The 25,352-nt window shown below is 41.6% G+C and overlaps 1 protein-coding gene across 2 annotated transcripts; it reads left to right on the forward strand.

Annotated features, from left to right (window-relative positions):
• Nucleotides 1-1,633: 1,633 nt before the first annotated feature.
• Nucleotides 1,634-24,824, forward strand: TOP3B (DNA topoisomerase III beta). 2 transcript variants are annotated; one of them, XM_050923988.1, is made up of 19 exons: nt 1,634-1,718; nt 3,335-3,498; nt 3,574-3,792; nt 4,343-4,474; nt 5,534-5,640; nt 9,857-9,931; nt 10,884-11,080; nt 11,568-11,724; nt 12,883-12,996; nt 14,777-14,867; nt 15,226-15,380; nt 15,651-15,756; nt 17,394-17,540; nt 18,294-18,467; nt 19,351-19,479; nt 19,956-20,105; nt 21,273-21,373; nt 21,647-21,848; nt 24,302-24,824. In XM_050923988.1, the coding sequence occupies exons 4-19, from the start codon at nt 4,348-4,350 to the stop codon at nt 24,781-24,783; spliced, it is 2,514 nt and encodes an 837-aa protein (XP_050779945.1). In that variant the 5' UTR covers nt 1,634-1,718; nt 3,335-3,498; nt 3,574-3,792; nt 4,343-4,347; the 3' UTR covers nt 24,784-24,824. The 2 variants fall into 2 exon arrangements, with proteins under 2 accessions (XP_050779945.1, XP_050779943.1); XM_050923986.1 differs by lacking the exon at nt 3,574-3,792.
• The last annotated feature ends 528 nt before the right edge of the window (nt 24,825-25,352 follow it).

A 25,352-nucleotide genomic window follows, 5' to 3' on the forward strand; every position in this document is an offset into this window, starting at 1 on the left:
ACCAGGGGCAGTTTTCAAAAATTTCCCAACATTGCTTCCAATTCAGCTCCGCTAGTGTCAGCAACATTGGGAGCCCTAGTGCCTGATTCTTTGTTGCCTTGAACCTTGTGTAGTTATTGTGGGTGCAACACACACCTGCTTTGCCCTTTGTGGTGGTGTAAACTGTGCAAGATGCAGGATAATGAAGAATCAGACCCCTGGTGTAGATAGGGCTTCCATGGCTGCCCATGTCATAAGCACTGTGTCCATAAGACCTACTTTGATCAATGTTAGAGGATGGGTCCTGATGCTCCATTGCCCTTGTGTAGTCATTTATACCTGTGCAGTGAGTGCAAAACACTACCACATCAGAATAGTTGTGTTTTACACCCACATGCACTGTTGCAAAATGATTGCATAAGGTGCAGGCAGTTTTGACAATGCTCATGATTTTATTGTGACTCTCACAATATTTGGTATTATTCTTAAAGCCCCAACGCCCAGAGTCAGGTGATTTACTAAGACTCTCAACTTTTTATTTTTTAAGGAGGTTTTTAGCCTTCATGGTTATGGACAAAAGCTGGAAAACATGAATCTCAAAGACTTAAAAACCAGAATAAAAAGAACCCAAATGTATCAGTTTGGGTGTCTATTTTGTAATTTTTCAATGCTTAAGAGTGGCAATACTGTGCACTGCCAGTGAGAGTTGGACCCATGATTCTTCGAATGTAGGGTTTCCAGGTGTCCAGTTTTCAACCAGAAAATCCAGTCAAAAAGGGGACCTGACAGTGTCCGGTTAGATCTACTGGCCAGATGCCCAAAGTCCGGTTACTGGGGGCAGGGGAGGGGCTGAGGACTCACTCATGCCAGCCCCTACTCAGCCATGGCCACCTCCAGCTCTGTAGATGAGGCTCTCCTGACCCACGCAGGGAGAGTCGGAGAAGGGAAAAGCAGTGAGCAATGGAGGAAGAGGGAAAGAGGAGCGAATGGGGGCGGGGGTCAGGACAGGAGTGGGGCCTCAGGGGAAGTGGCAGAGCAGGGGTGGTTCCAGCACCCCACCCAAAGCCTGCAACTCTATTCAAATAGCGGCTGCTTGAGGAACCACAGCAGCACTGGGGTACCAGTGTTGCTCACACCAGAGGAGCTGAGCCAGCATGAGCAGATATGCTCCCAGCCACTGAGAGCCTGAGGGGGTGGGTGGCTGAAACTCTGCTACAGCCCGGAGAAAAGCAGGCAGAAAGGCCCCGCCACCACGGGAGGGGCCCCTGGGGCAGAGAGGAGCATTGGAGGCACAGGGGAAGGGATTGTTTTCGGGGGAGGGGAGAGGTGCATCTCCATGAAAGTGACAAGAGGGGCTGTCCCTGGGGGAGAGGGAGGGGCCAATGAGGGAGAGCATCATCCTGAAGACAGAGGGCGGGGCCAGTGGGGGGACAGCCTCTGCCTGAGGAGGGGGAAGCTGGCGGGGGCGATCATTTCCCTGAGGCCAGGGGGCGGGGCCAATGGAGGATAGCCTCTGCCTGAGCGTAGGCGCGGGGGAGGAGCCAATGGGGGGAGAGCATCTCCCTGAGGGCAGGCGGAAGAACCAATGGGGGGAGAACATCTCCCTGAGGGCAGGGCGCGCGCTCTCTCTCTCTCTCGGAACAGGGGGAGGGTAGGGGTCAGTCCTCTGCAGCTTCCGGCGCCGCGTGACCCGGCAGTGGATGCGGTGTCAATGGCGGCGTACGGAGGCTGTGGGGCGGGTGAGCGTGCCGCTACGGGGGCGCTTTCTGGGTCAGGGGCTGGCGGGGAGACCCCGGTCCCGCGGGGCGGGACTTGGCCCGTCGAGCGCCGCAGCAGGCGCCGGGACGGGGCACAGGGACATTTCGCCTTCTCAGGGTGTCTCCGCGGAAGCGGCCGGGCAGGGAGGGAGCGGGTCCAGCACTGTAGCCCGAGTGGGAGCTGCCCTCGCCCCGGCGCAGGGAGCCTGACCCCCGGGGGCGGGCAGCTGGGCCGTGACAGGGCCCCGCTTCTGCGGTGAGATCGGGCAAGGCACAGCGCTCCCTGTGCGGCATCCCGTCTGCGAGATCGGGCCCCTGTGACAGCGGCTCTGAGCGCTGGTGTCACCACAGCGGTGTGAAAGCCGCCTCCGCTGCCCTCCGGGGACTGCGAGCGTTACAGTCGCTTTACAATTAAGTGAAATCGGTACCTGTGGAATTTGCGTCGTGAAACACCCGGCGTCGCTCAGGAGTTTCAGACTAGAGCAACCCAGAGACAGGGGAATCGGACTGTGGTTTGGATCAGGGATTCTCAACCTTTTTCTTTCTGAGTCCCATCTCCCAACATGCTATAAAAACTCCACAGCCCACCTGTGCCACAACAGCTGGTTTTCTGCTTATAAAAGCCAGGGCCGGGGTTAGGGAGTAGCAAGCAGTGCAATTGGCTGGGGCCGGATGCCACAGGGGGCCCCCCTGAAGCGATGGGTTTGTCTACACTGGCAGTTTAGAGCACTGCAACTTTTTGCCTCTGGCATGTGAAAAAACACCCCCCTGAGTGCAGCAAGTTTCAGTGCTGTAAGGCACCAGTGTAGACCGTGCACCAGTGCTGGTAGCTACACCTCTCGTGGAGGTGGGTGTTTCTAAAAAGTGCCATTACTACACAAGGCACGTGAAACCAGCACTTCAGCCTTGCCAGTGTAGACTAGCCCTAAGTTGCTCAGGCCTTGGCTTCTGCCCTGGGTGGCGGGGCTCAGTGCCCTGGGCTTCAGCCCCGTGCAGTGGGGCTTCAGCTTTCTGCCCTGGGCCCCAGTGAATCTAACACTGGCCCTGCCTGGTAGGTCCCTTGAAACCTGTTTGAGGACTCCCCAGGGGGCCCCTGGTTGAGAACCACTGGTTTAGATAACATGGGAGAGGAGAACGGGGAATGAGAGAACTACTTAGTTTGTTTTGGACTTGGAAAAACAGTGTTTAAGAATGCTAGTTCCCATTATGGATCATCCATTCTGGAAAGTTGTATTTGATGAGTGAAAAAAAATAAATCATGGGGTTTTAAAGTAGGCTTCCGAAAGTGGAAATATCTATTTTCTTCAGTCGTTTAAAAGTGTCTGAAGCCCCCAGAGGAGTTCCTGGTTGAAAAACTATGGCAGCTTTCATCCTGGAGTGAATTCTTAGTCAAACTATAAACCTCTGCATGTTAATAGAAATGCTGACGCCCCTGGTAAGTAACCACAGGAATACCTAAAGACAGCACTAGAGGAAAGGAATAGCTATTTGAAAAAGACTAGGAACAAGAAAATGTGTATTGTTGGCACACTTTTGTATACCATTTTTTCCGCAAATGATTTCACTTAATTTTGAGCTGTTATTTTTTTTCTTTTTAGGTCAAAGGATAACACAGGGAGAACAAACTGTAGTTTATGCTAGGCTAAAATCCCATGATTAAGGTCTGAAGCCCTTGGAACTCCTCAACTGAAAATGAAGACAGTGTTGATGGTTGCAGAGAAGCCTTCTCTGGCTCAGTCTATAGCCAAGATCCTCTCAAGAGGTAAGATGGAAAATTTGCTAATTTCTTCAGCCTTTTTTGTTTCTCTTTCTGACAAACAGTATGTTTGTATTATAGGGACTAAATCCATTAGAACATGCAAGCATATGGAAGTGAAGCAGTTTACTGATTGCATGTTACAAAGGCTACTGGACTTCAGGAAAGTTGGGAGCTAAAAGAACCCTGGACAGCTAACTTGGATGCTGTTGGGCAGCTGTCACCTCCCAGTGTTAATCTGGGCTGCCAGCGGCAGACAGCTGATCATGAGGAAGCTGTTTGGCACTCAGAATTGAAAAGGTTGTTATAGAGCTCTCCTACATCATTCCATTTTCCCATACCCTCAGAAAACCATAAAATTGAAAAACAAAGTAGCAGCCTCTGTGACAGGAGTCTGCTTTTGTTATTTAATATAGTATTTTTACTGTACATTGAGGTGTACTGTTGTTGAGAGATGCCGAATAAATGGCAGATCCCTTGCTCTGAGGTTTTTCTGGCTTAAAGGCATGAGCTGGTACAGTACAGGTCATATATAGAGCAGAGTGTGTTCATTATACTTGTGTTGATCCACAGGAGATGTTGAGCTAGCTTTCAAAAGGAAATTTTGAAAGAGAAGAGGAAGGAAGTTTGGGATATGTTAAATAGAAGGGTGTTCCAAATATAAAGTGATATGTTAGTAAAGGCTCAAAGGTGGGAGTTGGCAGGAGAGAAAGTTGTTTAGAGAGTGGAAAAGAGTTTCAGGGAAATCTGAGTTGAGAAACAGAGAGAAGAGCGAATTTCATGATGCAAGAAACAAGATTACTTTCAGTATTTTAGCGCCTGTTAATAATAATTATTTTTATTGTAATAGGAAACATGTCCTCTCATAAAGGGCTGAATGGAGCATGCTCTGTACATGAGTACACTGGATCATTCATAGGACAGAGTGTCCACTTCAAAATGACATCTGTGTGTGGTCATGTGATGACTCTGGATTTCATAGGTATTGTCTATCTGTTATTTGTTTGAATTTGAGCAGTTTGTGCAACTTTTAAAAAACAACCACACTGGTGCAAAGTTAACTCTTGACTGTAAAATCAGTGTCAGTGCTGCAGTGAACATTAGATAAGAGAAAGGAGGTTGAAAGGAAGAATAGCCTTCGAATTAAGACGTGAACTAAAGTCGGAAGCTCTAGGCTTCATGCCTCACACTGTAACAGACTTTGTGTGATCTAGGGCAAGTCACTTACCTTCTCTGTGCCTCCATTATTTTAATTTGTAAATGGGGAGATGAGAGGCTAAATTTGCTCAAGTTTGTAAAACACACTGAGATTCTTGAATGGAAGGTACTTTATAAGTGCGAAATATTATTAAAAGGGCACTGTCTAAAATGTGATGGAATATTCAAGCATTGTGTAGTGGCTTAAGTACATGACTGGAAACTAGGAACTCCTTAGCTTCTAATGTTATTTCTGTCACTGACTCACTCTGTGACATTGAAATTGTCATTTGAGAACTGTTTTTCAATCTGTAAAATGAAGATGATACTTAACTACCTCACAGGTGTTATGAGTATTTAATGGTTTTCACAGTGCTTTGAAGAGGTACAGTTAGTGCTATAAATTACAATCAACAATGACTGTGAGATATGAAAGACAAAAGAAACAAGCTAATGGGACCCAACTGACTATATAGGAGAAACAATGAAATTGACTATGCATAAAGGACTTTTAAATGCTCAGAGTGAGTAAATTGCGGAAATAGAGGGGAAAAAAGCTTTCTTTCTCCTCTTTAATCTTTCAGTTATAGCAATGTGTTACAAAACAAATTTCCTTTAGAAATGTGTTTTTAATTGTCCCTTTAAAATATGACTGATATTAATATAAATCAAAGTTAAAGGTTATTATGGTTCCTGGTGGAGGCATATGAAGGACTGAACTTCCCTAAAGAATGCCATTTCTGAAGACAGCATGCTATGATAAGCTTTGAAAGCCAGGTGTTTGTACAATAAGTGTTTCATTTAAGATATTTAGAACTCCAGTTAATACTCTTTCCCATTTCAGGAAAATATAACAATTGGGACAAAGTTGATCCAGCAGAACTTTTTAGCAAAGCCCCTACAGAAAAGAAAGAAGCTAACCCCAAATTAACTATGGTGAAATTTTTGCAGGTACTTTTTATGAGATGTATTTTAAAACTGGTTGGAGGTGGTGGTGGTTTTGGTTTTTTTGGGGGGAGGGAGAGAATTAAATGGTTGGTGTTCTCTCTAACTACAAGCATGACTAAATGTATGCATCTAGGAACAAACAACATAGGCTTCATATCCATGACATGAGGATTCTATCCTGGGAAACAGTGAATCTGAAAAAATTTGGGGATCGCCGTGTATAATCAGCTCAACACGAGCTCCCATGTGATGCTGTGGCCTCAAGGACTAATGCAGTCCTTGGATACATAACCTCTCTACTCCTGCTTGAGATTCCCTTGTTATCTGGCTTCTTTATTTAGCACTAGTGCAGTTGCTGCTGGAATACTGTATCGAGTTGTGGTGTCCACAGCTCAAGAAGGATGTTGATAAATGGGAGAGGGTTCAGAGGAGAGCCACGAGCATGATTAAGGGATTAGAAAACCTGCCTTATAGTGATTGATAAGCTAAATAGATTGAGCTGCCTGAATCTAAGAGAATGTTAATCAAGTCACCCCTTACAGTCTATAAGTACCTACATGAGGAACAAATATTTAATAATGGGCTCTTCAGTCTAGCGGATAAAGGTATAACATGGCCCATTGGCCGAATGTTGAACCAAGAACAATTTACCAATGGTCATGATGGATTCTCCATTGTGACAATTTTAAATCAAGATTGAAAGTTTTTATAACAGATATACTATAAGGAATAGTTTTAGGAAGTTTTATGGCCTGTGTTATACAGGAGGTCAGACTAGATCAGTGGTTTTCAAACTGCGGGTCGCAACCTAGTACTGGGTTGTGGAATGTAAGGCATTGGGTCATGGCGGCTCTGGTCAGCACTGCCAACCAGGCCATTAAAAGTCTCATTGGCAGTGCTGCCCGGCTAAGGCAGGCTAGTCCCTACCTGTTCTGACACTGCTGCGCCCTGGAAGCAGCCAGCAGCACGTTTGGCTCCTAGGCGGGGGAGCAGGGCCACAGGGCTCTGCGCACTACCCTCACCCCGAGCACCTGCTCTGCAAGTCCAGTAGCCAGGAACTTCCGGGGCATAGCAAAGTCAACAGTGCCAAGACAGTCAGGAAGCCTGCCTTAGCACCCCTGCTGCACTGCTGATCGGGAGCCACTTGAGGTAACAAAATCCCATATCTTTGTCTTCTGGCCACTAGTGTAAACTAGTGAGGTTCTACAGTGCTTCATTAATTTAATGAAGCACTGTAATGCTTTTAGTAGCACTATAGCCTTTTAATAGTAGAACTGAATCTGTCTACCCCCAACCATGTCCTTCTCCTTTCGGATGATTTTGGAAGGGTACCATGTCCTTTACATTCAGCACTGTAACATGTCTTCCAACTCTGCCCCCAAAAGGCAGGTGGTTTCTCGAAGTCTGAAGTATATGTTATTTCTTGAATTGTAGCTATCTGTAACATTTTGGAAATCACCCAGACCAATAATGGTCTCTTTCACCCTCTGCTTTGTAAATTTGGATGTCTTAATGCTATGCTGTTATGGTTCAGCACTCTGACACCAGTAGTCAGCCTACAAGTATAATCCCATCCTGGCTTCCCCCAGGCAAGTTACTTTGTGCAGGGTGACCTCAACAATCCCTTCTGATCCTGAGTCCCCCTAAATCTGTTTTTTCAAGTTCTTAACTACCTGACACTTGGACTTTTCCCTGCTGGTTTATCACCCAGAGGTGTGAAACTTGCCCCCAATTCTCAGTTCTCAGTTCACTTTGACACATACCCTCCACACAATTTGCACAACAGGTAGAAATAAACAAAAAATGTATTTAATAAAAAAAATCGTAGATTCAAAGATGAAATAATAAGGAAAAGCAAACGCATACAGGTTACACAGAAAATAAACAATCTCAGGCTTTACACTTCTGTACAATATCAGTTAAATAACTTGTATTAGGAAAAGGGTACCTGTTTCCTCTGAACAGTTTCCCAGTATGCCCTCTGTCCTAGAGGGGATCCATTGCTTCATAGACAGCACCTTGCTTAGATGCTGCCCCTCAGTTTCTGGATAACCGTCACTTCAAATGCTTTGTAGTCTTTTTTTTTTTTTTTTTTTTTTTTTTTTTCCCCCACCTTTTCTCAGACTATGTTAATTCATGGTTACACAGGGGTGGGGTGTGTGTGTCTCAGACTAGGGGTTTCATTTCAGTTTCAAGTTGTTTCAGGGTTTTCCCATTAACTTCAATGGTCCACTGTTGTCTCTTCTTGGCTGGACAGTGCTAGGTGCTTGGAGCCTGCCCTGGGAGGTTCCCTCCCTGTCTGATTGCCTCACCGCACTGCTCGGTAGTGCAATACAGTTACAATTGCAACTTTCTCCGCATGTATATGTATACAGGTTATGGTTATGAATGTATACATATATCTCCTAGTGACCATCAAGTTTAGGACATTACATGCTTTCATAAAAGACCTTACTTGACATATATTTATACACAATAACATTGTATATAACCAGTCGATTCAGTTGCTTATTCTTTGGGATTCATAGAATCATAGAATATCAGGGTTGGAAGGGACCTCAGGAGGTCATCTAGTCCAACCCCCTGCTCAAAGCAGGACCGATCCCCAACTAAATCATCCCAGACTGGGCTTTGTCAAGCTGGGCCTTAAACCTCTAAGGAAGAGATTCCACCACCTCCCTAGGTAACCCATTCCAGTGCTTCATCACCCTCCTAGTGAAAATGTTTTTCCTAATAGCCAGCCTAAACCTCCCTCACTGCATCTTGAGACCATTGCTCCTTGTTCTGTCATCTACCACCACTGAGAACAGCCTAGCTCCATCCTTTTGAAACCGTTGGTGTCTGACTGTCACACCATCTTCGCCCCATCCCATATCTTGGGAGTCTTGCCTTTCTGTGTGCTAGAATACCATCTGGGAAGAGAGAGATGAGTCTGCTCCCAAATCTGGGGTTATGGCTACACTACAGGGCTCACAACAGTGCAGCTGCATCGCTGTAGCACTGCTAGTGCAGATGCTCTAAGCCGATGGGAGAAAGCTCTTCAGTGGACTTAATTACTTCAGCCCCTGCAAGTGGAGGTAGCTTTTTTGGCAGAAGAAGCTCTCTCACTGACAGCACTGTCCACACTGGTGCTTAGATTGGTGCAACTTAGGTTGCTAAGGGGGGTGACTTATTCATCCCCTTAAGCAACATAACTTATACTGACATAAGCCGTAGTGTAGCCATAGCCTCAGTCTTCTTCACTACAGAAGGCAGCTCTTTGTTAGTCCACCAGGCCTTCTCTCTTTTATTGTTATAAGCGTCTGTTTGGTTAGTGCTAAATCCTTGACCCATTGAATTCAATTTTGCCTTTGCCTTCAGAATTTGACCCTTGATGTGTCACTCTGTACAATAGGCACAACAGGCACACCATTCATTCATTTCACAATTCACTTCATTTGTAGCACGCATAAGCCCTGGAAAGTGAGCTGTTTATTAAAACTAGTTGTGTCCTTTATTTATCACTCCCCACAAATGCAGTCTCCAGAAGGCAGCTGTATTGCTGGATGTGCAGTGTGCCGATGGTTGCTTTTACAAAATAATACTTTTTGGAAATCATAAGAATTTGCACTTCTGTCCTTCTGAGGATTGAATGCGTTTTCAAATGATGAGTTAAACTTTGACTTCCTTGTGAGATAAGATAATAGTATCCCAGTTTTAAAGATGTGGAAATTGAGACACAAAGGTTAAAGGACTAGCCCAAGGTTATACTTGCTGTCTGTGTCAGAGCCAGGAATAAAATCCAGATGCAAGGAAGCTGTTGAGGTGTATAGTCATTGAGAAATCCCGAATAAATAGTAGGTTTTTGCCCTGAGATTTTTCTAGTTTAAAAGCACAAGTAGGTACAGTGTACAATCATACACCACTGTGTGTTCTTTATAACTATATTGATTCACAGAAAAAGTTTAGTTTTTTTCAAGTGTTATTTTTTTGAAAAAGGAGAGGGAGGAAGGAAGGTGGAGAATATGATCCCAGGTTTCTTGGCTACCAGTCCCATCCTTTAGCCACTATACTCCTCTTCCCTTCTACTGTGGTTCTTCCCCCCAATAAAGTCTCTGTTTCATCACCTATTTGGAATTTGAGTTTACAAATGTAGAAGATAAATATACTAACATTGAAAGAGTTAGGAACAGAAGGAAGTTGCTTTTCCATTGTTGGAAAACTTTAATTTCTTTTATAGGTGGAAGGAAGAGGCTGTGACTACATTGTTTTATGGTTAGATTGTGATAAGGAGGGGGAAAACATCTGTTTTGAGGTAAGATTTTCATTATTATTTTATTATAAAACCATAACACATGTAAGTTTACTATATATTGTGTTACCAGGCATTTTACTAGTTTATGGATATGTACTAAAGGCTACACAAATTAGACTAGTAGATTTTTAAGGCATGGAATAACTTGGTGAATAACTCATGGATTTTCAGCATCTAGAGCAATAGTTGCAAATCATAAATCAATCTTGTAGCTTTTGTTTCTGTGTCGAAAGTCGTTCTACATCTCGCAGCTGGAATAATTGTTTTATTGTCTTTGTAAAAACTTGGTCACCACAGTGCTCTGTTAATTGAGAAGGTAGAAATTTTAGCTTGTAGAGGCCACCTTAAAGTGCACGAGAGATTTAGATTTGGTAAACCATAGGTATAGAATTAAAATTAACGACTTTTCCACAAAAGGATATAATGTATCACTTCGTACAGCCTTACTTCCATACCTATCCCGCACCTGCAATTAACACACTATATTAGTGGATTTGGCTATGTTTTATTTAGTGGTTCTAATAAAATTCTGTTCATCTGCAGCTTTATTTAGCACTGTCATGATGACTGGATTGTCTTTTGAGGCCTTAAAAGGTTAATTCAGATTGAAGCTGTCAAGCTTTTGCAGGGTGATGCTGCGAACTCTGCAAAGCAAAATCCCATGGGTATTTCTTTTTTGCACTTGTCTAGAAATAATGCTTCACTTTCACCAGCTGTCAGTGTTTAGTTAAATAGGTGCTTATGATGTGTTTATTCCTTAATGTGTTTCTAATGTGTATATGAGCAATACTGCTCTTGCCAGCATGTTAATGGAAAAGCATGAAATCTCATTGGTGGGAAGAAAGTGGTAATATATTGGCTATTAGTCTGTGTAATCTTTGTTTTAGAGATGCACCAGCACGAAAACCCTTGCCTTCCTATTACTGCTAACACGTGCTTCTATTTCCCCTAGGTTCTTGATGCTGTTCTTCCTGTTATGAATAAACCTCGTGGCACTGAAAAGACCGTTTACAGAGCAAAGTTCAGTTCCATTACTGACACAGACATCTGTAATGCTATGAACTGCCTGGGAGAACCCAATCGTAATGAGGCTCTGTCAGTGGATGCACGCCAGGAGCTGGATCTGAGAATTGGCTGTGCATTTACAAGGTAACAGAGAAGATTGTTCTTGGGCTGATAGTTGTTTACCTAGTTTATACATATATTTTTTAATTAAAACCGTAACCCTAATTTTCTTTTTAATTTTAACTTCTTTGTGAAATTTAATTCCGTTTTTATGAAAGAGCCACTGATTGTCCATTGCAGTTCTGATATACGTGTTCTCTGGCTAAAGAGTCTTCTTGAACCAGGCTCTAAAAATTAGGTTTACCCTGGTTTCTATCTCAGTCCCTTTTCCCAGTCTTTTCAAGAGGTAACAGGATCCCATGTGGAAATATTTTATTTATTTATTTTATTTATTTATGACATTGACTATTAAAGATTTTGGTCACTCTTGAAAAAATATTCTGAGGTCTGTGTGTCCTTACATTGATATGTATCCATGTGGGTTTATGAAAATTTCCCCTTTTTTGAAGGGAATAGAATTTATTAACATGCAAAAATTTTTAAACAATTTTGTCAATATTTTCTCTCTTAGGTTTCAGACTAAATATTTTCAGGGGAAATATGGCAATTTAGACAGTTCACTCATCTCCTTTGGGCCATGTCAGACCCCGACACTTGGATTCTGTGTAGAAAGACATGATAAAATCCAGTCTTTCAAACCTGAAACTTATTGGGTGCTGCAAGCCAAGGTAACTTTTTCTGCCATGCATAGTTGTGTGTTTTGTTTGTATATGTGAAATTTAGTGCACATTTTATCAGTAAAATTAATTTTATTTTGTCTCTATGTATTAACTTACACGCTTGTATCAGCTCTCTAGAATTCAGATTGCCTATAATTTACAGTCTAAAGAACTGATGGATTTTTATTCATTTTATATGCATGTGGTCACTTGTCACAGAACAGATTCAAAGATGTCAGCTTTAAATTAGTGATTATATGCACAGTTTGTCAGCCTTCTTGAATCCTAGCAGTCTAAACTTAGATTCAGTCAGAATGATTACTCGAAATGGGTTGCTTTAGATCAGTGAGTCCTTGCACTGATCCTCTAGTTATAGTCAATACATGATTTAATTAGCCAGCAAAAAACACATTGCTTCAAAACTCTCAGGCTCAGCAAAGTGTAACACTCAGTGTGCTAATTGCCAGGTGAGTCCTCTGAATACTTTGATGGGTCACACTAGTTTCACTAGCCTTGCTAGTGTTGAAGCTCTGAGAACTAACCAAAAAGTTGTGTTTGTGTGTACACTGACTTTTTTAAACAAGTAGTAGCAGGATGATAGAGCAGTCTATTAGCTTTTTATCTTAAATGAAAAGATGAAAGCTAATGTGTGTCAGTTCTTGTTTCCTTTCAGTCCTGCATTATATGCTTCTCCTGAATGTCAACATCAGATGTTGATTTTCTGTTCTCCAAGAGCCTAAGTTTATTAGCATCTTTACCAGGATGGTGGAGGTTGATACTTCTTTACAATCAGAATTATAAACCTGAATTGCATTATTCATCTCTGTCTAAGATAATTACAAATCAATAGTTATCTGTATTTACAAACTATTTTGATTTATCTGCTGCCTATCCCATGTCATTTAAAACACCCACAATCACTAAGGAACTTTAAATCGGTCGTTCAACATGTCAGCTATTTGACTACTCTGCAAGTACAATGAAACTTATCAGACTCTGAAATTCCAGCTAGGCCATCTACAACCCTGGCCCTAAGAATCCACATCTTTCTCTGAAGTCCTTGCAAAAGGAGGCTTTAGACTGTGCCTGGAAGTTAATAATGCTTGAGTGTGTCAGCCTGTACTTCAATACAAAACATTTAGATTTTTTTTTTCCTCCTCCCCGTAGGTGAACCATGAAAAAGAAAGTTCTCTCACTTTGGAGTGGGATAGAGTGAGGGTGTTCGATCGGGAGATTGCTCAAATGTTCCTAAACATAACAAAGATGGCAAGAGAAGCAAAGGTAAGAACAGTAGTAAGTACAAGTAAAGCCATATATCATATGGCGTAAGTACTAAGTAATTTATATATAAAATCTATTTTTCCCCCTTCTAATTCTGAAATAGAAAAGGTATTCAATAAAATGTCATTTTTGTCTTGATTTTAGTTCAATTTAGTGTGCATGCAGAACGAAAGGTAGAAGAACTATGATTGTGGTTCACGTCATTTTAGTGTTAGTGGAAGCCCCTTTCCCATGGCACCTAGCACACTGGGATCCTCATTCATGGATGGGACACCTAGGCGCTTGATAATAGAAATAATATTATTGACTTTGGGAGTTGACATCACTCATGGTGGAAGGCAGCTTCCTTTAGACAAGAAGTCTGTATTACTAAACCTGCTGAGAAATACTGCTTTGTCCTTGCTGAATAGATTTCTTATTTCCCAGGAGATACTTTATAATTTAATTACTTATGTGGCAATATTCCTGCAGTGTGTATGGTTAGGGCTTCTGGTTTTTTTGGTAGAGTTGTTCTTAGCAATTTTTAAATTTTACATAGATGTCCAAAATTAGGGGTTTTCCAGGCTTTCTGTTTGTACATACTGTAAAGAGTAGACTATTTGTAAATCTTTCCTGGTATGCTTTAACATAGTACTGTTTCGGACAGCACTACATTAAAGCACATGGGAACCTTTCGTGTGCACCAGCAGAACCTACACGGACCAAGTAATGCATTTAAGAAATCTCACTCCAGTAGTCCACATTACTGCATAGATAAGCCCTTAGATACAAGTAATAATTTTCTGGTATTTTTCAGATAAACACCTGGAGATTTTGGGGCTTTGGTTTTTTTGGTATAGTGGGTTTTTATTGGTAAAACCTAAAACAGAAGCCAAACATACATAGTATTGTACAGTCTGTATAGCCAATTAACTGGCAGTTCCATTCTATACAGTACTCGTTTGACAGTACATTTGGATTTATGTGCTTAAACCCAGCAAGTTTCCAAGAATGTGGATGAAGCCTTTAAAAATGTGGATTATACACCTCTACCTCGATATAACGCTGTCCTTGGGAGCCAAAATTTCTTACCGTGTTATAGGTGCAACTGCGTTATATCAAACTTGCTTTGATCCACCGGAGTGCACAGCCCTGACCCCCCCAGAACACTGCTTTACTGAATTCGTGTTATATCGGATAGCATTATGTCGAGGTAGAGGTATAGTTAGAACTGATACTGTACTTGGATTCAGGACTGAATCATTAGCTGATTGAAGTGACATGCAGCTGAGGGAGTGGGAGGTAAAGATGTAATAATATACTGTATGGAGATACACCTGTCTCATAGAACTGGAAGGAACCCTGAAAGGTCATTGAGTCCAGCCCCCTGCCTTCACTAGCAGGACCAAGTACTGGTTTTGCCCCAGATCCCTAAGTAGCTCCCTCAAGGATTGAGCTCACAACCCTGGGTTTAGCAGGCCAATGTGCAAACCACTGAGCTATCCCTCTCTCCATCAGTAAGCTACCTCTCTCCATCTTCTAACCTGGGGGCTAAACTGGCCTCCAGCACAAAGACATCTTAGGGCCAGGTTTTCAACCTTACTAAAACTTCCCCTCAATCAAATTTCCTTGAAATAAGAAATATTTTAGGACTTGGGGGACACTAGCTCAGAGAATAAAACAAAATAGATAATACATGCCTGTGTAGTGCTGTTAGAAGATGAATTATGAAACTAATGCTAATATCATGAATTAAGCATGTTCAGAACTTACAGGGGAAATACTTGTTCTGTTTTTTAAGGTAGAATCTGTGAGTAAGAAGGAGAAAGCAAAGCAGAGACCACTGGCGCTGAACACAGTAGAAATGTTACGAGTTGCCAGCGCAGCTTTGGGTATGTAGATAATGTGGAGATATAAATGTTTCAGTTTTAAAACAGTTTTAAAATGTGTTAAGTTCTGACTCATCTCATGAAATAAATGAAGCACATTTAGAACACTTTGTTAGCATTGCAGGCAAGTGATTACTAGCTACAGTGTAATATAAGATCATTATGTTAGCAAAGCAGAATTGATACAATGTAGAGAATTTGTCAGTAGTGAAGGGTTGGGTGAAGTAGCAGATTCTGGTCATGAAATGCTTTTGTAGAAAATACACACACCATAGTAGTGCATTTAAGACCTGTCATGGGGAAATGTTTGCTAGGCAGAGATTAATCTTCTGCATAGCTCTATGATTTTTTTTTCCTCCAGGAATGGGTCCACAACATGCTATGCAAATAGCAGAACGACTTTATACTCAGGGTTATATTAGCTACCCTCGAACTGAAACAACCCACTATCCAGAAAACTTTGACTTGAAAGAATCTTTGAGACAGCAGACTAATAACCCTTACTGGGCAGAAACAGTAAGTATATTAAGCAAAATTTGAAATGCTTTACAAGTTCTTTCTTGGCCAGTGTTCTTGGAAAAACAGTATCAAGAAATCCATGCTACCAAATAGCACAAGCATCTCTTAATGGTCTATAGACCTAAGCAGTCATAATACAAATTTGTAACTGTGTTTATTTTCTGTGGTTTGTGTTCTTATGCATTTGATCTGACAAGCATATTAGTTTGTAGAGAGACTTGATGTGTTATTAACTTGTTTCTGCTTTCTCCTTTTCATTTTGTCTAGGTAAAGGCATTGCTGTCAGAAGGTGTTAATCGTCCAAGGAAAGGTCATGATGCTGGGGACCATCCTCCAATTACTCCAATGAGAGCTGCAACAGAAGCAGAACTAGGTGCATACAACTCTTACTATAAAAAAACAGAGGAGTTTGCAAGAGGGTTGGGTACCTGAGACAGTTTGGAAACCCCAGCTCGTATTTTCTGGAAGAACGGAGTTACTGATCCTGTTCTGGTGTATAAACAAAAAAACCCAGTAAAGTTAGTGACTGCACCGGAACTCCTGAAAAACTGAAACAGAAGTATGAGGAACAGTAGATTAATGTACAGAAAACTACATTATATTAATATTAAAAATTGACTTAAACTCGTAATGGCAAGTTAATTCAGAGCTAAAAATGAACTACCATTCTTGAGCCTATATATTACAGTACCTTTAAGATCAGTGGGCAATCAATGTATGCTGTAATACCGAAGCTTGAAAGAGTGGATTTAGAATAGAAGGCAGCTTTTAAGTCTGAATTTATTTTCTTAGGGATTGTAAGTGAAATATTTAGTAAAGTAACTGACTTTTTTTGCATTTTCTATAACTTGTCCTTTTTTTAAATTAATTTTTGCCTTCCTGTACTCTCTGATCTCTCAAAGGGAGTTTGTATAGTTAAAAAAAAAAGAAAAAGATAATCCATACACTGTTAAGAACTGTAATTAAAATCTTTATGGAAAAGAGATGCTGGCACTAATCTGTAGTTTTAACAAATGCCTTCAACTTTCCATAAATCAGTCAAATAGTCGTAGCTTCAACAGAAAAGGCAAGAGTGTTAGGGTATTGAATGATTGCATAACTGTTTTACAGAGGCCTGCAGCTTGGTAGACCATATTGGGCATGGGAACGGGAACCAAGAGGTGTGATTTTTATTCCAGCTATGCCAGTGGCTCATTATGTGAAATCTTGGCAAGTCACTTAACCTTTCTGCAGCTCAGTTGACCTACCTTAAATTGGGGATAATGATGTTTACCCACCTTTGTAAAGTGCTTTGAAATCCACAGGTGATACTATAAATGCTGCTGCTGCTAATAATAATTATTTATTACTATTACAGAAACATTGGAAACTCAATGAAATGTAAGCTGTGACTTATTGCTAAATTAAAACTAGTAAGAGGTGATCTATTGCAACACTTGTGCGGGAGGCCACTAGAATTTAGTAATAGGACTAAATTTGGGGTTAGGTTTAGCAGTGGGATACAGCAAAGTCTTCTAGCACTAGAGATGCAAGTTCAGATCCTGATTTTAGATCATACGTAAAAATAAATGTGAGGATCTTGGCCTAATCCTTTCAGTTGCACACATAACTAAATCAGGTCACAAGATAGCACAACTGGGCTTCTTTGCTCAAGAGAGTATTGGCAGTGGTTCTGCAGCAGACCTGTGTGAGGAAACTTGCGCAGCCCTTGCCTGACCTATGCCTGTTTCATTCCAGTGCTACTCATCTTTCACTTTCATGAGAACTGAGGTGACTCATATCTTAAATAAACTAAAGGTGCTATTGTGCAGAATTCTAATGTGTTTTGGGTATACAGGGACTTCAAGAAAGAAACATTAAAAGAGAAAATAGGTGAACTTTTAGAGTTGTTTAACTTTAAGTGCCAGTTTTTCCTGAAAAGTTTATAGAAAACTGGGTTTTTTTCAAACAAGTATTCTATAGAGCAAGATGATTAGATTTTATGTGGGTAACAAGGTGTTGTCTCTTCAGGTGGTGATGGATGGCGATTATATGAATATATCACTAGACATTTCATTGCCACTCTCTGTGCTGATTGCAAATATCTCCAAACCACCATTTCTTTTATTATTGGTCCTGAACATTTTACCTGTGTAGGAAAGATGGTTATTTCACCAGGTAAGGAAAACATGGGAACAACAATTTGGTTAGTTATGGCTTTCTTGCCCCCCCCCCCCCCCCCCCCAATAAAAAGTTGAAGAGGAATTAACTTAAAAGCAGGGGATTTGAGGCCAGGGGTGGGGGAAGGGATTTAAAACATTAAAATAATAAACCAACTCTTGCTCTCATCCCCACACTTGGATTTCCCAGTGTGACCCAATTTAGGATTTCTGTTCCAGTTATGCCCATAACATGCTAAGCAGCACTGCCCCTGCACACAGGAGGAGACACAAACTGTTTTAAATTGTATGTTCTTCAGTTTTTTATTTATATTTGCTAAGGCAAACTCATTGTTGGTGCTAAAAGGAAATAATTTAAGGCTTTGTGCTAATCTTGCCTAATCACACTTGGTATTTTAAAAAACCTCACCTGCCCCTTTGAAGTTCAATCTGACAACGGTTCTATTTCTGGCTAAGGAGGGCTGACTTTTGGGGCCTGCCAACAGCATTCCAGAATCAACACAGAGGGGTTAATCATGGGTGGTGGAAGCAACTCTTTCTACAGATTCAGTGCATTATTTCCTTAATGCTCCCAGCCTTACCTTAGGGAACAGGAATCTAGTATCCATGATCTTCTGTGTGGCAGTGCAAACAACCATTAAGTCAGCTTCTCAGCCTTGACTTGTATAGTACAGCCCCAGTTAGAATTAGAAAGTATCTTGCCTAATGGAAACTGAACCGTTCCACAACTTTCATTTATTTTTATTTACAGGGTTCACCGAGATTATGCCCTGGCAAAGCATCCCCTTAGAGGAGAGCCTCCCCGACTGTGAGAAGGGAGATGTTTTCCCAGTCAGTGAAGTAAAACTGCTGGAGAAACAAACACATCCTCCCGATTACCTGACTGAAGCAGAACTCATCACACTGATGGAAAAACATGGCATTGGTAGGAACTTTGTCTCCCTTACATGATAATGTAATACTCCTCCCAGAGGGCAAGGAGTTGCCCTTCTGAAGTTTTTCTATCAGGAATGGCCTTTTAGTGTTCTGCAAATATGTTCAATGATGGCTTATGTTTCCTGTCAAATCACAAAGTCCTTGGCATCTTTTAGGTGGCTTTCAAGAATCTGCCCGCACAATTCTCCCTCTTTCTTCTCTCCTATCCTCATCTCATTTCATGTCCACTACTCTTTTGGCCAAGGAGCACCAAATAGTATTCCTTGCATAACCCCATCAGTGTTACTCCTCAATTAACCAGAGATTATATGTGCTCCCTCCATCCAGGGACTGACTTCCTGCCTTTACAGCATGCTTTGTACATGTTGGCTCTGGTATTTTAATGTAGCACGTACATTTCAGTATTACAATATTTATTTTTTACCTAAACTGTTTCCTAAGTACAGTGAACTGCACACCTCCAGTCCTGCTGAAGAGGCCAAGTTATCCCCCTTATTCTAGTGGAGTTTCATTCATATATATATTGGCTGACAACATACAATAAGAGAAAGCTATTGCCATAATAGCGGTCTTCCTGGAAGCAGCAAAAGAGTTAAAAGCAAAGTATGTGTTGCAGAATTCTTGTAACTGAAAAATCATTCCTGCAGATTTGAAAAGAACATATGAATTATTAAGCAGGAAGGGAAGAAGTAGCTGAGAAATGGAGAATGATGTGGAAAAGGGGGGAGTACTGAATGTTAGCCTTTGCCCAAGGCATGAGAGAGAGAGTTAGTGTCTGACTTACAAACCAGGAAAGGGGAAGAGAGACTGGAATAATTGCATGTAAAGTTGTCATTTGTGTTCAAGAAGGATGTTGTGTTTGTGTGTGACAGGAACTGATGCAAGTATCCCAGTTCACATTAACAATATCTGCCAGCGGAACTACGTCACAGTGGAGAGTGGTCGCAGACTGAAACCTACAAACCTTGGCATTGTTCTGGTTCATGGTTACTACAAAATAGGTCAGTTGCTGCTGTTTTATTTTCTGTCATTTTCTTTTCATTTAACTATGTTCCTGGCCAAATCTGGACACCGAGAGATTTTAAGGATCATTTACTACCCCAGACTACAGAGCTCATTCTTGTCATGGAAGCATAGGATTTAGGCTGTGCACAGTTTGTCCCCCCACCACATGCTGAGCTGCAGTGATGTCTGGAGAAAGCCTCTTCTTCACCCCCTGAGAGAGAGGAAAAGCACAATGACTGCATCTCTAGGGACAGGAGGATTCATAAAGAAGAAACCAAGTAGTAGATCTTAAAAGGCTACTGCCAACTTACAAATCACATTTGTCTGAAAATGATGTACTTGCAATCCCTAGCATTATAACTAAAAAATTATTTTTTTTCAGTTTGCATTCTTTGTTCATTTGAGAGCGATTTGTCTGACAAATCTCCCCGTCTTGTCTGCCAATCTCCTTGTCTCTCTGACTTCCTCTTAGATGCAGAGCTGGTGCTTCCTACAATCCGTAGTGCAGTAGAGAAGCAACTCAACTTGATAGCTCAAGGCAAAGCAAACTATCAGCAAGTTCTGGAGCACACCCTTGATATCTTCAAAAGGAAGTTTCACTACTTTGTTGATTCTATTGCAGGTAAGGCTCCTTCACACCTAAAATTCTCCAACTCTGGCTAATTGTTGATAAGGACTTGAGAGAATCCATAATTCTTTAGGAGATCTTTCAAGGGGCTAGGTACACAGAGAACTTGGATGAACAGCTGTTAACAGCGCACTCATTCTGAAGTGCTTCTGAGTGTCAGGGTGCAATGACACCAAGTCCAAATGAACCTCTTCCAGGTTATTAAAGAGTCCGATAAACGAACAGTCTGTCTGCCCTTGCCTAGGGTCTTCAGCCCCAGCTCTGGGCCCTTTAAATTCAGCCCTTTATTCGGGCTCCCAAATAAGCTGCAGACCTTTCTTGGGGTTTATGGCACTTTACCCGTGGCTGTTTGGGAACCCAGGGCCACCCACTGCTCTGGGTTTCAACTCAGGACCCTATAAACAGCCATGTGTACTTCTCAATTCTAATAGTTGCTGCTTCTTTCCTGTGTTCTTTAGCTTCACCTTTTATCTCCGGGTTAAGGTTCTGAGGTCCTCTTTCTCCCTGAAAACCCAGCTTTGCATAATGCATCCAGAAAACGAACCGTGGCTATTCCTTACATTTGTTTGGCCAGAGAGGAGCAACCTGCCTTGCCCCCTCTGATCCTGCTCTGAGCCAGGAACTGAACTGCTAAGGGCAGACATCTCCTTTTATCTGGGCCAGCAGGGTCCTGATTGGCTGTTACTAGCCCTTCAAGCCCTTGGGGGGCCAGGTCTGTGTAGTTTCCAAAATAGCCACTTTGGAGAAGCCTCTGTAGACAAACTTGCTTCTTGAGGTAGGGTGTGGTAGGACAGTGGAGCCCCCAGGTGGGAGCTGCTAAGGCTGAATACACCCCCATCACAACAGCACACACAAAGTTGCACTTGAAATCTGTCACCTGGATGCATGGTGGTAGGTATTAAGAAGCAAAACACTAGAACTGGCTGAAATATATTGTGTCTTATGCATGCTCAATACAGCTCTTTTTAGAAAGCTTTTTTAATACATATATTTGTTTTGCAAACAGAGTGTACAGATACAGCATGTTTGTCGCTAAACATTGTATCTGCTTCTGGCCCAACAGTCTCCTTTCTCAGACTTTTTGTGCAGAGAAAGGGGTGACTTTCGCCATGAAAAAGGTAGCAGCAGAGTTCCAACACTTAGGCAATTTCTTTTCTGCAGGTATGGATGAATTGATGGAAGTGTCTTTTTCACCATTAGCTGCCACAGGCAAACCTCTTTCTCGCTGTGGCAAATGCCATCGTTTTATGAAGTACATCCAGGTAAGGTAACCTAGAGATTGAGTTTATACTTCAAAAGTTACTTGCTGAAGATCAATAGTTAAAAATATCTTTTGCCTTAATACATTTGGGTTCATCTGTATCTCGTCTCAGATGCCTCTCTGTAAAACATAGTAGAGCTTCTCCAAAGGCCCAAAGCAGGTTCTCCCCATGGAGCAGACCAGATGGCAATAACAGTTGGGTTACTGGAGGTTTTGAACCTTACAAAGTGGATCAGAGCTGTCGCTTATTTGGAGATTCTTTCTCTATTTCCAGGCCAAGCCAAGCCGTCTGCACTGTTCTCACTGTGATGAAACATACAGCCTTCCCCAGAATGGTACCATCAAACTCTACAAAGAGCTGCGTTGCCCCCTGGATGACTTTGAGCTGGTGCTGTGGTCTTCCGGATCCAGAGGAAAGAGCTACCCACTGTGTCCATACTGTTACAACCATCCACCCTTCAGGGACATGAAAAAAGGTAGCGCTTCCATTGAGATATAGAATGATCAACCACATTGTAACAATTTTAAAATCAATTGTTTGTTTGGTCTTTTGTGATTCATTTTTAGTAGATTCCCAGTCAGTGGTACAAAGGTTAAAATGCTGTTCTGTTCAGTTAAATAACTTCAAAACCAAATCATAAGTGTCTATATTTGTTGCCTCCCAAAGGCTCCATATCAAATATGCAGAGTTTAGAGCTGAAAAAAGTGCTTTTTCTAACCAAGTTTCTAAAAACAAGCTGGGGCCTTCTCTCTGCCCCTTGATTGTCACTAACAAAGTTTCTGCAATTGGATTTTAGTTCAGTTGATGATGCATGAGAAATAGTAGAAACCAGTTTGTTCTTTCACAGCTTTATTGGCTCTTCTGTGCTAAAAGGAATTCTTTAAAATTGTTCGTCAATGAAGTAATTGGCTATGACTTAAAGATACACAGGAACAGATCTCTTGAGTAGGAAGGTGCTATTTTTTTCAGTCACATTTCTGGCTGTTCCTGCACTTAAGAATCTAACAATTTCCTTGATAAATCCCTATCTACAGTGTTTGGTTTTAACATCTGAACTAATCTTGAAACTTGGTGTGAATTTCCTTTAGACTGAGAAGAGGTACTTGCTAGAGCTGGTAAAGCAATGAGTTAAAGGCAGGGAAAATAGGGGATTAACTAATTTTTAAATTCTTTTTATTCACTAACTTTTTAAAATTTGTTATTATTTCAACTCTAATTTTTAAAAAAATTATTTTTGGCCATTTTACTTTGATAAATTCCACCAAGTTTGTCTGTGTTGGCAAAATATTTGCCACAGTTCCCCAAAATAAATAAAATATTTGAAAAATACCATGGTATTTTTCAGTCTCATATTTGGCTAGTTATGTTAAAAAAGAGCCTTTTTCTAAACACCCGTAATGTGGAGTGGGATTTTTTTTTAATATGAAAACCCCCTTTACTGTTTGCAGTAATGTAGTATTTTTCAGTTTATAAAGTGGACACTCTGAGCATTGGATGGACAACTACAGCAGCTTTTATAAATCAAAATAAATTAGAAAGCAGCCTCTCTGCACATGCAGGGTATCCTTCATAACACTCAATATATTCAATGCATCTTACTGAGCATTCCAATGAGAATAACTTGCAAATTAATATGCTAAGTTTCATAGATCTAATTGTGGCAGACATGGAGCTACTGTGTAATAATTTTATGAATTCTGTGTGTGACCTGATCTGTGAGATAATCACTGTGTAGCTATATTGGGATATTGGGTCATCCCATAGGAATGTATTGGTCTAGCTTAATGGGAGGCTATTGTAAAAGCAGGCAAGAAGGAAACAAAATGGCTCTAGATAAAAGATCCTGAGAGAGAGGAAGGGAGGAGTTGTCAGTGAGCTGTCCCTGGAGAACACAGACTGACAGGTTCTGCAGGATTGTTTGAAACAAGTGGGGCCTTCCCTAGCTTCAAGGGAATGGTAAATTTAAGGGAAAGACAGGAATGTGTGTAGATTTGGTCAGTGTCTTAAGATCTTTTTCTCTGAAATGCTTTTTTTAAAATAAACAATACTTTTCTTTGAGAGGGCTCTCTGGTCACTAGATACCACTACTTGTAGCTCCTGGAGGAATGGGAACTGCAGGTACTGAACCTAAGTCAGTCTTGCAAAGGTAATCGTGGTTGTTACACAAGGGACTGCAGCCCAGGGACAGGTCTGAGAGTGCTGGAGTCATGTGATTTTTACCACAGGCAAAGCGGTGGCATAAAGCCTGATACCTGGAAGAGGAGTGCACTCAAGGAGAGACAGGAAGGGGTCAGAAGTGCATTTAGCCTGGGAACTGTGAGACTAACTTCTAGCTAAAATGCCAGGTTTTTTTATCCTCAATATTCTCATTCATATTAAGGTAGCACTTAGAGGCCTCAGTTGTGGATTGGGGCTCTATCGTGCAATGGTAATACAACACACACACACACACACAATAAAAGGTGGTTCCCTGCTCCAAACAGCTTACAATCTCCATATGAGACAAGTGGACATAATACACTTTCTCACTGAAAATAGATTTATTTTCATTATACATTTTTCCATTACTCTTCATTGTATAGCGACACTTGAGAACTCTTCAGAGCAATCACAGTGGCAGTACAGAACAAAGGTTTTGCATGTCCTACTTCAGAGTCACTGATACTGGACCCAATTTTATATCATTAGGTGATCTTTATTTTAACATTAGATTCTCCACTGAATTCTCCTTGTTTCCACATCTAGACTTCTGAGCTGAGAAGACTGAGTCAAGCCTGAGACTCCACCCTTAATCCACTGTATTGTGCATAGGGCTCTCAGGGTATATAGGGTACCTTTAGCTCTGTTTAAATCCTACATCACATTGCCTGCAAAATGCGAAAATAGAACACAAAGTTTCTGATGATGTGGTTTTACTCTTTTCCCTAGGGATGGGCTGTAACGAGTGTACCCACCCAACATGCCAGCACTCGCTTAGCATGCTTGGAATCGGGCAGTGTGTGGAATGCGAGAATGGGGTTCTGGTACTAGACCCAACATCAGGTCCCAAGTGGAAGATGGCCTGCAACAAATGCAATGTGATTGTGCACTTCTTTGAGAATGCCCACAAAGTGCGAGTGTCACCAGAGACCTGCGAGTCGTGTGATGCAGCCCTTGTGGATGTGGATTTTAATAAAGCTAAGTCTCCCCTTCCTGGTGATGAGACACAGCATTCAGGCTGTGTCTTCTGTGACCCTGTGTTCCAGGACCTGGTGGAGCTTAAGCACGCTGCCATGAGACACCCTATGCACCGTGGAGGACAGGGGAAAAGGCAGGGTCGAGGAAGAGGAAAGGGCAGGAGACCTGGAGGGAGACCCAACCCAAAGAGACCCAAGGACAAAATGGCTGCTCTGGCTGCATACTTTGTATAATGCTCACACAACAGCTATTAAAAATTAAACCTTGTATAAAATTTTGTTTTCTTCTCAGTGCATTTTAAAAATATCACTGATCACTTAAATTTTGTCTTTTTTAGAAAAGTAAAACAGTTGGGATTTTTGTACAAAGTTAATTGTTATTCACACAAATGCAAATACTAAAAATCCCCCTGGGTGACCAGTCCTGACCAACTACATGCTTCTGAATCCTTTTAAAATTTGAACTGGAGTTCATTTATCTGGGCACAGTGCATGGAGGAGACGGAGGAAAATTCAGCAAACTTACCTATAAGAATTTCCTGTTCGTGGCAGAAAAAGAGACTTAAACTCTCCCTTTGTATCATTCTCTAGTAGCTTTTGTCAGAGATCATTGTCCCATTGTTGTAACCTTAATATGAGGCTTTGAAAATGAGGCTCATTTGCGTCTTTTTAGGCTGGGTCTTCAAAAATGAGGAATGATGATAGCTTTGTGCTAAATTGGAATTCCTCCAGGCCTCATGTGGCCAGATAAGCTAGCTGTACAACCCCTTGCACTATCAGGAGGCTGTTAAATTGTCAAATCA

The sequence above is a fragment of the Gopherus flavomarginatus genome, chromosome 15 (genome assembly GCF_025201925.1).
Source record: "Gopherus flavomarginatus isolate rGopFla2 chromosome 15, rGopFla2.mat.asm, whole genome shotgun sequence".
Lineage (NCBI taxonomy): Eukaryota > Metazoa > Chordata > Testudines > Testudinidae > Gopherus > Gopherus flavomarginatus.

Coding starts and splice junctions, on each gene's coding strand:
- TOP3B (XM_050923986.1), top strand. CDS start 3,429: ATGAAGACAGTGTTGATGGTTGCAGAGAAGCCTTCTCTGGCTCAGTCT. Junction 14,868..15,225: donor AGTTGCCAGCGCAGCTTTGG/GTATGTAGATAA, acceptor TTTTTCCTCCAG/GAATGGGTCCACAACATGCT. Junction 21,374..21,646: donor GTTTTATGAAGTACATCCAG/GTAAGGTAACCT, acceptor CTCTATTTCCAG/GCCAAGCCAAGCCGTCTGCA.